This window comes from Mus caroli, unplaced genomic scaffold, assembly GCF_978045245.1.
Source record: "Mus caroli unplaced genomic scaffold, Mus_caroli_1 scaffold_19, whole genome shotgun sequence".
In the NCBI taxonomy this organism is placed as follows: Eukaryota; Metazoa; Chordata; class Mammalia; order Rodentia; family Muridae; genus Mus; species Mus caroli.
Window position 1 is genome coordinate 22,307,538 of NW_028227274.1, and position 12,417 is coordinate 22,319,954.

The 12,417-nt window shown below is 44.2% G+C and overlaps 1 protein-coding gene across 4 annotated transcripts in view; it reads left to right on the plus strand.

The window, feature by feature from the left end:
* Window positions 1-12,417, plus strand: part of Fhod3 (formin homology 2 domain containing 3) — a 423,897-nt gene that overhangs the window by 283,331 nt on the left and 128,149 nt on the right. For all 4 annotated transcript variants that reach the window (XM_021150413.2, XM_029472088.2, XM_021150415.2 and 1 more), the window contains exons 9-10: window positions 540-683; window positions 7,724-7,965. In XM_021150413.2, coding sequence (XP_021006072.1) covers window positions 540-683; window positions 7,724-7,965 — 386 coding nt within the window. The remainder of the gene's footprint in view (window positions 1-539; window positions 684-7,723; window positions 7,966-12,417) is intronic.

Below are 12,417 nucleotides of genomic sequence, written 5' to 3' on the forward strand. Positions count from 1 at the left end.
TTCTCAAGGGGTAGGAGTCCAGGCAAGTCCTTACTGGGTTGGCTACTCAGAGGCTCACAAGGCTACAATCAAGCTGCTGACCAGGGCAGACTCTGGCAGCCTTTTGTGGATGTCTGCTAAATTCTTTTCTATACTGTATTTCAACGCCTTGTGTCTTGCTCTTTCTTCCAAACCAGTCTGACCTCAGGAGAGACCTATGCCCTCTTTTAAAGGGTGTTCCCACTTACTATGGAAGACCATCTGATTTGGAACCTTGATGATACCTGTAAATCCTTTCTCCTAGCTAGCCTAATCATGAGTGTAATAATTCACCAACAGGAGTACCCAGCCCCCACTGGATTGCAAATGCTTCTACAGGGGCAAGAGTCCTGAGTTCACGCTGCTCCCACTCGGGAGATTTCCTCATTGAATGGATTTGTCTTGTTCCTTGTACTATTATGGGTTTTTATAACCGAGGCCACCAGCTACCACATAAACATGTCTTCATTGCCTTGTGGTGTTCTTCTAAGATACATTTGCATCTGGTTCTTCTCTTGTAGACGCTGGCAGGCCTGCCAGATCAAGACACCTTCTATGACGTAGTAGACTGCCTGGAAGAGCTGGGCATTGCCGCTGTGTCCCAAAGGCACTTGAACAAGAAAGGGGCGGACCTGGACTTGCTGGAGCAGTTTAATATCTATGAGGTAATAGAATGTTCTAAGTCATCCACAATATCAGCAAAGGTCAAAGGGTGAATCACATGTCTTCCAGACTAGGGTTCTAAGTGTGGTACAGGGGCTCCCACACCATGGGGAATTTTCTAGAAATGTAAGCTTTTGGATCCCACCCAGATCTCCTGAATTGGAAACTCTTAAGAACTGGGCTAGCCGTCTTGTCCCCAAAAGCATTCCAGGAGACCCCAATATGTAGTTGGGTTTAAGAACCTTTGACACAGAGGAAACTGGGAACTATTCTGTATTGACGAACATGTACTATGCTTGACAGCACCTCTACTCAAGGAGAAAGCAGGTAGTGAGGCAAGGTGGAGGAGGTGGAAAGAAGGATGGGGGAGTGGAGGGGAAGGAAGAGGGGGAGGGAGGGAGAGCTAATCAGCTGACTATGTCCTGTGAAGTAGAAATTTATGGGTATTTTTTGAAAAAACTCATCCCCCCATTTTAAAGGCAGAGTCTTATGTAGCCCAGGCTAGCCTCAGAGTGACCTTCAACACCAAATCATCCTGGCTCTACCTCCCACGTGCTGGGATTATAGGTGCAGGCCACCATCCCAACAACAGAAAACAGTACTTTAAGCATGTTTCACAACATTTGCTTTCTTCTGTGTGTTCTCTTACCTTACTACCGTGCTTTTCTGTCTATGACTGTATATCACAAGGAAAAATGTCAAAGTTTAACATTAAACATTCTTGGTTATCTTCATACTATGTGATAGCATTTAAAATACAAATATGACAGTATTTAAATTGTAGGAGAGTTGGCAAAATTTCTCAGCTCATATTTGGAAGGTGCTGTTTACATTGTCAGTCATATTTCGACAGGGGAAAGACACTGTTAGAATCCTTGTTTCGTTTTGCTTTGTCTCTGGATCTGTATGCATTCTATCAGCATTCCGTAATCAGCTTTCTGGTCAGTTATAAAGGGCAGGATGTAAAAGAAACACTGGGCTTCTTGTTTGTCCCTGTTATCATTCTGTTATCATCCCTGTTCTGTGTTATCATTCAGTATAAGTGACTGGCTAATATGGGAAGGTAGCATCTTTGGAAGGACATGAGAGTGTTTCTTCTCTGTGTCCATCTGCAGATGAGGTTCCCATGGAAGCAAAGCTCTCAGGATTGCTCAGTGGTGGGCCTTGCTGACTCCCCATTTCATGGTCTGCCTATGGGTAGGCTTTTGCATGGCCCCAGTCTCCATTGGTGCCTTTGGAGGTTCAACCATACTCAACTTCCTGTTGAAACTGGGAAACTGGGTCATTTGAGGAGCCTTTACCTTCCTCTCCTTCCCTCTGCCTTCTTTTTCTCTATTCACCCACTGGCAATCTCTCTGAAGTGTCATCTCCATGAAGCCTTGTTGGCAAGGGGCTTCTGTTACTTGTTCCCAGTCCTCCACTGTTCAAAAGCAAATGTTTCTGGTATCCATGCCTCTGTCTAAAAGTTCTCGTGACAATCCTGTCTGTCTGTCACTTTGAGAAACCGAAATCCTATGCTCCATGCCTCATTTGAATGCAAGGGCCCAACACAGCTAAAATTTCTTAAGTGCTTGGATGACCATCTCCTGCAAACATCACACATGTGTATCGCCAGGGGTGGGGCTCAGGAAGGGCATGGCTTATGCTGATGCCCAAGTCATAACTCAGGGTGACAACCAAATATTTTAGGTAGCAGACAGAGTCTGGGTCCTCATTCCTATCTGAATGTTAATGCATTTTTAGAAAACATTTGCTGTCCTAGGCAGCCAACTTTAAATATGTGCAAGGATAGCAAGAAGAATCTACACACAGAGCCAATACTTTCCTCAAAAAGACTTTGAATTTCTCAAGTGCCTGCAGAGATCTTGGGTAGACTTCTAGAGTGCTTCCTACTGGGGCAGGATGTCTGGTGGCCACATGTCTTGGGCTTTCTGGGACAGGCCTAGTTTTGTGTAATTTAATTCCATTTCAGAAAGGTGATTTGATCCATGTTTAATTAAATGTATTGAAAATTTATAGCCACATGTGATTTTTTTTCAAATGTATAAATGGCCAAGATAAAAAAATCTTTTGTCAGATCATATGTGTTAGTTTTTAGATCTAAAACTGTTCTTTCTGTAAGGAGAAAGACATCTTAAGGCTGGAGACTTCAGGCTGAGAAATCGCTGGTATTTTTAGAACTTGGTAATAAATGATTCTCTTTTCCTGACAACTTTCCATTCAATAGTGTGTGTGTGTGTGTGTGTGTGTGTTTTATTGGTATGTAGGTATATCAGTGATATCCTGATGTATAACAAACATACCATAATCAACAGCTATAAAGCAAAAGCCACTGTTCTTAGAATCAGGAATTTGGCTTGGCTTAACTAAGATATTTTCATTTGGTTCAGCTACCTGGTGGCCGGCCTTATTGTACCTGGGAGGTTCCAAGAAGCCTTGATCATCTGGCTTGATTTGTCTAGGTCATGAATGATCCCACTTCTTCACAGGACAGCAGAATTTGTGAAAAGCGAGACTAGCACAAATACTGACAGGCTTGGTGCCATGTTTACTGGTGGCCTATTGAGCAAAGCAAGTCATGTGGCCAAGCCTAGCCTCAGTGTAGGGAATGACACAGGTAAGGAAGCAAGGTGTGAGTGTCTATAATGCTGTGTTGTGGCCACAACCTCTTCGCATGGCACTGACATGCACCCCACCTAACAGCTGAACGGAATTGTATAGGCGTGAGACAGCAGGTTTAAAAGGGTCACATGTGTTACTAAGACAGCTGCCTGGCATGGGTCACAGTCACATAATGATAACAACTTAGAGAAATGGTACTAGTTTTGAGCTCCATTAAAAATGTTTGAATAGCTCAAAGCAAGTTACACAACTAAGCCTAGGTGGAAGGGGATGACACAAGGTGGTGTGTAAGTCACTAGAGACCTAATATTATACAGTCATCAGTGTAGCTCATGGGTGGAGAATGTGTTTAGCATGCCCAGGCCCAGTGGTCTCTCCCTAGAGTCATCCACCCAAAATTAATATTTGATCATGTTAAGAAGCTATGTTAAGTAGGACAATAATATAGTGATTATGGTTTTAGCAATCATTTTAGTGAATATATTAAAATATTTACAGATGATAATGATAAAATCTTAGATAGCTCTTTGAAAAATTGGTTCATGGGATTGAAGGCAAAAGTGAGAGAGAAACCCTGTCTCAAAAAAAACCAAAAAAAAAAACAAAAAAAAAGTGAGATATAAATGGGGAATATAGACTCTGTGTTGGCAGCTGGTGCACTGCTGTGGGTAGTGTGCGTGTCCCACCGTTCCCACTCATCCCTGTCTCTTGTGTCTGTCTGAATTTTCCACAGTAAAGGATATTTAAAATACTATGCCAAGAATAGCACTGAAACCCTCCTCCTCTGGGTATTTACTAATAATAACTAGAATCAAAGGTTTCAGAGGTTTTATAGCAATTGTGCATAATTCACTATAGCCCCTCTTCTTGTTCCTACTTACAACAGGGGCTTATATACAGTCCAGGCTGGCCTTGTGCTCAGAATATTCCTGCCTTGGCTCCCAAGTTGCTGGGATTATAGGCTGTACCACCACACCTGACTGTACAACTCGATCACCACCATCTCCTCCTCCTTCTTTCCTCTCCCTTCCTCCTTTGACCAGTGTCTTGTCGTGGACCTGAATTTGAGCAGTTCCCCTAGTGACTTGTACATCACAGCATTGCCCAAATTACTTCCTGAGATTCTTCGCTTTGCATGAACGTTCTGTTCATCTCCCCTTTCCTTGACATGGGGCAATGAAAGCGAGTCCTGCACGCCGTGCCTCTCAGGGAGGCACTGTGAGAGGAATGTCACTTGATCTTTGGACCTTTGAGGTTAGACAAAGAATTAGAAATATCTGAACTGCGCGTTAGACACTCTCATATCACTGCAAATGTGTGCTTAATAAGGAACGGAGTGAACACTTAGGTCAGGGGGAGTTCACATGGCCTAAGAGCATTCTGTCAGAAACGGGGGAAAATAGACTAGAAACGCTCAGGAACACTGCCACTGGCGAGGTGCTGTCATTCTCAAGCTTGCCCACACAGTGCCACTTAGGGTTTAAAGCTGAGATGACAACTGTGACTTATCACACATTGACCTTCATTTTTAATGTTTGTGCTTCCAGACAGGATTCCTAAGATGGGAATTTCCAGTGAGATTTTACAAGGATGAGCCTTAGGTGAACTCATCAGGTCTTGCCCTTTTAATACTGTGTCTGAGAATGATTGCAGGGTCACACTAAATCCATCTTATCTAGAAGTTGTGGTTGGAAGAAATGAGGAGTGAAGGGTGGAGGTAGATGACCTGTTGTTCATCAGCTGTGTGCCTTTGCTACTGATAGAATTCCCTGAACTTTGACAGGAGTGGCTGAGACGCTGGCCCTAGCCAGGCTCCCCCTGTCAAGGGAGCATAGGTGTGAAAATATCAGACCATTGCTTTTGCAGAAGTTCACTTCTCTGTCCTGGGGAGGTGAAACCATGTAACATTCCCAGTTCTCCATCATCTCTTTATTCCTCCATCCTCTCACTGGGCTGGATTAAGTTGTAAACAGCTTCAAAACAAGAAAACTTACACATTTGGGCATATGTTGGACCGTGTGCTCCACAGTTGCTTGACCTAACAAGCTGCTGGGCTTAGTTGAGTCTGGTCCAGTTGGGCTGCAGGTTGCCTAACCTAGTGGTTCTGTGTAATGGAAGAGTATGGGAGCTTCCTGACTATGACCCTCTGCTTGGGTCAGAAGAGGGCATCACTGCTTGAGTGCCACTCACAGAGACACCCCTCATCTTTGATATCCTCACAAGTATAGCTACTCTCACCAAGGAACCAGAGAGAATGTAACTTGCTGCTGGCTCCATCTAGTTTATTAGTGGCAGAGCCAAGCACACAAAGGTCTGCTCAACACTAAGGGAAATGCTCTTTTTACTGTCTAGATTTACAGGCAATACACATGAAAACCAAACTAGATATGATATGGTATGACATGACATGACATAGCATGCAGATGTAAAAACCCCATGATGGGGACGAGTAAGAGAGGCTGAGGGGCCAAGCTTGCAGCTAGAGTAAGCTGAGGTGAGAAATACACAGCAGAGTCAAATGGAGCTGGAAAGCTTTAGAGCAACAGATCTCAACCTCTGGCTCATGACCCCTTGGGGGTCAAATGATCCGGTCATGGGGATTGCCTAAGACCATCCAAAAACACAGACATTTACATTATGATTCATAACAGTAGCACGATTACAGTAATAAAGAAGCAATGAAAATACTTTATGGTTGGACGTCAGCACATGAGGAACTATATTAAAGGCTGTATTAAAGCCTTAAGAAGGCTGAGAACCATTGCTTTAGAGTATCATTTAGCCTGGAGTTTGATCAGAGCTGGATATGCAAGGTCTCTGAAGAAGGAGTCACACAGGCCTTCGTAAAGTAACCTTTGATAAAAGGCAAGCAGAGAAGTATATGGGGCCAAGAGGCCCAGGCTTTGCCTATAAAACTGAAAGTTCTCTGTATAAATTTGTATTACTTTTTAAAAGGAAAATGTATTGAAAAACATTTTAGGATGCTTCCTAAGGTATTTGAACTCAAGTTCTTAGGCTTAATGTAAAGTGTCTTCACTGAGCCGTCTCACCAGCCCTAGAGAATCAACCTTTCCCTCTCCCTTCCTCCCTTCTTCTCTCTCTAGCTCCCTCTCCCTCTCACTCTCTCTGTCTCTGTTCTCTCTCTCTCTCTTGCGCTCTCTCTCTCTCTCTCTGTGTGTGTGTGTGTGTGTGTGTGTGTGTGTGTGTGTGTGTGTGTGTATGTGTGTGTATTTGGAGACAAGGTCTCCCTTTGACTCACGGCTGTCCTAGAACTTACTATGTAGGCCAGGCTGGCCTCAACTTCACAGATACCCACCTGCCTCTGTCTTAGGTGAGGATATTTTTAAAAAGCAATATGTCACATGTCTTTATTGCAGTATGTGCAAGCTCCACCCTAGGCACTGAAGGTTATCCGAGAGCACAACTGTTCTCAAGTAGGCTTCTGGAATCATATAGTACATAGCGCTGTAGAAAGCCTTTCAGAAAGACTAGCAGAGAAGCCAGCCCCCATTCTCCTGGAACCCATGGCTCTTACCTGCTCTGTCTTCCTCTGAGCACCCTCTTTGGGAAAGGCAGCTCAGAAATGAGTGGGTATGGAATCCAGGAGGCCTTAGGAAAGCCTCTGACTCCAGGAATGGAGAAGAGTGAAGGCAGGACGATGGCCAGTCAACTGGAAGTGTGGGTGTGAGGTCCATGTTAGTGTTATGGTTTGCATAGGAATGGCTTCCAGAGGTTCAGTTGGATTCAGTCACTAGGAGCTGGTCTGGTCATTAATACGAGGAGCAACTTAAACCACTAATGGATACATGATTTGGTTGTAGTGTTAAGTGGTGGTAACAAGGAGGAAGAGTCTAGGTCGTAGAAGTAGGCCCCCAGGGGAGGCCTTTTAAGACAAAACTCTTCTCTGTGTCACTATCTACATCCTGGCTACCATGGAGTGAGCAGCTTGGCTCTGTTTCCTAAATGTCCTGTAGGTGGGTATTTGGTTCACTGATTCTTGGGTACCAAGGTGTTGAGCAGCTTTCTTCCACAATGGTCTTCCACTGTGATGTCACTGTCTTCCTATAGAGCCAAACACACCCAAACTATTTAACACCATGAACCCAAACAAATCTTTCTTTGTTAAGTTGACTTTCTCAGATATTTAGTCATGGTGATGAAAATCTGATGAAAACATTTAGATTTCTGACAATTTCACATATTTGGTTCATAGGATCCATAGTGACAGACACTGTGCAATCACGGATTGAGCTTGACCTCTGGACACATGTGAGGGTCATTTTGAGATGGAACAGTGGCCTGCAATGTAGGGAAATAAACAAAAGCAGTTTTCAATCTATTTAGAGTTGACATACAGTCACAATCAAGGCCTGAGGAAAGCTATGAAGTTTGACTTGCCTGTTATATTCTGCTTTTCTAGGTGGCACTCAGGCATGAAGATGGTGATGAGACAGCTGAGCCACCCCCCAGTGGGCACCGGGACCGGAGGAGAGCCAGCATGTGTTCTGGTGGCACTGTGGGTGAGCAACAGGGCCTCGACCGCAGAAGGAGCCGTAGACACTCAATCCAGAATATCAAGAGCCCACTGTCAGCTCCCACCAGTCCCTGCTCCCAGTCTGTTCCTGCTTTCAAACCCAGCCAAGTACGAGACCTCTGTGAAAAGTAAGCCTAACCCTGGTGGTGGGAAGAGGGTGAAAGGTCACGTGTACTGATCACGATTTCCCTCCCCACTAGATGGTAGGGCCTCCTGGCCTTGCTCCCTGCCTCTCCTCTACCATACATCCCTCAGAGAGCTTCCATTTAGCTTCTCCTGATGGCAAGCCTAAACTTGACCTTACTAAACCCATCTATTATTTTGCAAAACAGCAAAATCCAAGTCCAAAGCCATGGCCTAGAAATAAATGGTATGCCACACAGATATGCAAGGTTGGTGGCTCTGGAGGTAATGTAGCCATATACAGATTGGTTTTGGATATGTAGAATAAACATGTAATTTTAAAGACATCTTTCTATATTCAGCACATTCTCATTTCAGCATCTGCTTACTCAGTAAACATGTTTATTGGATGTCCATTCAAAGGTATGAATATACATATGCATGTATACAACAGATGTATGATCTTTATCTTTATGGACCTCATATCTAAGCCGGGAGAAAGAGAACGAGGTAGGTAGAAAGAGAGAGAGGGACCCATAGACCTATGAGAATTTATTATAGATTCAAAACAGGAAACTTGATGGTACCTGTGGGAGCCTTGTATGATTCTGGGGAAAACATCAGAAGGGTGGCCTGGCTTCTCAGGTCCCAAGTGGGCCACAGAGGTACCCTATTCATTTGCTGCTGAGGCCAGATGCTAGGCATGCTCTTATCAGTATCAAAGGCTCTACATTCTCTCTCATCCTGGAAATATGTGTGGGAGTCAAATTTAGCCTACCCAGCAGCCTGGTGTAGGAAAAAATAACTCAGAATATTGGACAGCCTTTAGAACGTCAATCACCAAGAATGAGTGTGTTTCTCCCAACCCCCACTGCAGAGAGACTAGCCCACCATCTCCATCACCGAGCAGTGTGGGGCTCATGGGGTTGCATGGACATGCAGCAGGCCACACATGTCTTTGCCTGCTAACCAGAAAGCAGGAGGAGGGCCTGGTTTGAGATACATGTGCAGCAAGCATGATCCCTTTCTATGTCATGGCCCCAGTGGTCCAGTTTCTGAAGTTGTATGACCAGCTCTACTCTAGTGAATGCTCCAAACTTCTAAATAGATTAAAGTTAGGAGGATTTACCATGAGCATTGCATTTTGTGACCCAGGACCTTGAAGAAACTCATCCAGAGCCAAGCCACACTGCACCTGAAGCACTTCCCCAGTAAGTGCTGGCAGTTTGGGCAATTGACTCAGAGGAGGATGAAGAAAATGTACACATACAGCAGCTCAAAACCATTTATTTAAATCAGTGGAGTTGCTGAAGGCAGACATGGGCTAGCCTTGTTGGCCTTGAGGGTTCTTGACTCAGATTCACGCTGTGCTTGTATCTGGCCTCGTTCTTCCTCTTCTGCTTTTCAAAGGTTCATATGTTGTGTGTTTGAGTGACCGAATCTTTTGGTAAGTTGTCAAGGATGACAGCGGTGCAGGGGATTGTCCTGGGAGAGCTCATAGTCTCCATATTCTAGCCTCAGCAGGAATTGAATCTGGGGTAGAGAGAGGATACAGAGACACCGCTCTGAACATTGCTTTTCTTGTTCTTTCCAAGAAGTATGCATATTTCATTGTGCTGATGTTATTACTTTAATATGAATTTAGTAGCATGTGGGAAAAGTAGTTTCTAGTTTATAGAGATGAGAAGACATCAAAAGGAGCTAGGGTGTCGCTCAGTATAGAGCACTTGCTAGGCACATGCAAGGTCCTGAGTTTGGTCCTTAGTAATGCAAAACCGGAAGTGAAGGGAAGTTAAAAGTATGAACCTGAGGAGAGACGACATTGGACAGTCTGGTAACTTTGAAATAACTTTTTCCATAGAGCCTGTTGGAGGGGATCTGGGGTGGTAGGCAATGGTACAATTCACTTCAAAGCAAGGGTACAATTCGGGAAAGGATGGCGAGAAAGAAAATGGGAAATATTCTCCCCGTGCTTAGCAGAGGCACCTACTCAACCTCTGTGCACTGAACATAGGACTTCAGAATCAAGCCGCCCTGGAGGCCCAGGAAGCAAGGCTGTGAACTCCCTGGACATACTTGATTCTTTCTACAGTAAGGTTCCTGTAGATGCCACATAGGAGGCTGGGTTTTATTCTTTTGTGACACAAATGATGCCAGCACATTGGAGAAGACAGAACTGTGAAAGTCAGGAGGAGACTCATAGTATTGGAAATGTGTGTGGAACTTTCTGCTCACATCATTTGAGTTTAGTTCTCAAAAATAAAAAGACCCCCTTGAACAGGGTGGGACAAGTGCCAGACAGAAGGTATGGTGGGCTTTGCAATGGAGACAGGAGTAGGGGATGGACTGAACTGTGAGTTAAGCTCAATTCTTGGCTCTCAGTGTTCATAGCTACTTCCCACCAACCCACTCTTTAAACATTTGCATTGGACAAGACTTATCCTTCAGACTCTTAGGAAAAGAACTGGTCTTCATATGGGCATGTCTTCACTTGAGGTAAATACAAATATTCAAGAAGAATTAAAAAGGACACTATACCACACTTCCTTACAGACATAGGCCTGCCAAGATTATTGCTATCATTTTAGTAATGATAGTGTGACCCTGGACTCATATTACCATGTAATGGCTTCTACAATGGTCATTGGCCAAATAAGGTAGACTTTATTAATCATCCGTTACCTGAGACATTTTTAATGTAATGTTTATATCATAGCAAATTTCATTTCTGTATTTTATTTTTGCAGATTTGATTATAAGCAGAAAGATCATAGAATTTTCATTTACTACTGAGAAAATTATTTGAAGTTATCTAGTTAGCAAAAAATGCTCAAAACTTTCAAACCCCAGCAATCAATTTCATTCAAATTGCCACCATGTATGGTCATCTGAAAGACTAAAACATTCTTGACATTTGTCTAGCCTAAAGCAGGAACCCAGTGGAGTGCATGCACAGGCTCGGGCTCTTTCTTTCATGTACCCCCTATTCTACCCATATATTTCCTGCTTTTTATTACAGTCTCTGGCCTTAATTTACCTACCCAAGCATGCCCCTATTCAACCAGGTGCTTGCTTTCAGCACACAATAGGTCTCTTTCTGTTCTGTCTTCTGGTGTTTCTGGTAGGAAACACTGCACAGGGCCTTGCGTGCAACTCCACTCCCCATCCTGTTGAGTTGCATACAACATTCCACTCTCCAGAGGTAATTCTGAAACTCACTAAGTCAACCGACACCTGTGAGGTCCCATCTAGCTCTCAGCCATGTGTGTAGTTCAGAACACGGAAGAGTGCCTGGCAAGATGTGCACAGTGACAGCTGGCTGGGGAGTGAAAGACCTAGACTTCTGCCACGTGTACCAAAGGGCAGTGATGACTGGCTGTCATGCAAATCTTAGATGTCATGAAATATTAATCTCCCGTGCTTCCCCCAACCCCCACCAACCATTATAAATGCAAAATATATACTAATGTCTAGGCTCTCCAAAATAGGTTTTCGGCCAAATTGAGTTCACTGGTTGTATTTTACCCACTATTATTCTCAAGAGCCAGCTAATTTTAGAGAACCTGGGGCGGTGTGATGGGCTGAAATTGCCAATGAGGAAAATATGAGGAAGGACAGGGAAACCATATATATGGGGAGACTGGGGAATCTATAGTTAGGGTTAGAACAAGAAGGAAAAGGAAACTGTGACGTGCCTCAGTAGGTGGGCGGCTTGCCTAGCATGCACAAGCCAGGGCTGTACCCTGTCACCACATAAGCCAGATATGATGGCACGTGAGCATAACTCTGGCACTCAGGTAATGGAGCCAGGAAGACTGAGAGCTCAAGGTCATCCTGAGCTACATAGCAAGTTTGAGGACAGCTTAGGGTATATGAGACCCTGGGAGGAAAATCCCATGAAGAGATTAAGAAGATCTTGTGGATCACAAATTCCTGTGATATAGGTGAAGTTGGAGAAGGATGGGTGATAAGCTGGGGTAGGGTGGGAAGAAAGGGGCTAATGACATATGCAGGGAGATGGAGTTAGGGAGGTCACAGCAAGATAAGCACAGTTCTAGTGATCCCTAAGGAAGTAGTTCTCAACCAGGAATGGCTTTACCATTCAAGGGACACCTGGCTATGCTTTTGGGTTATCACTACTGGCATGCTGGGATCCTGTGGACCCAAGGTAGGAAGAGTCCAGGGATGCTATCCTGTTGTGCACAGGGCACCCCTCCATGAAGAGTTAGCTCTTCTGCAGTGTGGGAGTGAGTGATACATCAGGAACCAGGCCTTAGTAGGCTCACATAATTGGCTGGAGCTTTCACTTCCTTCTTGGGATGCTTACAGGATTGGGAATGGCTGTTGGACAAGGTAGCCAAGGTAGTTTTCTTTTCTTTTCTTTTCTTTTCTTTTCTTTTCTTTTCTTTTCTTTTCTTTTCTTTTCTTTTCTTTTCTTTTCTTTTCTTTTCCTTTCC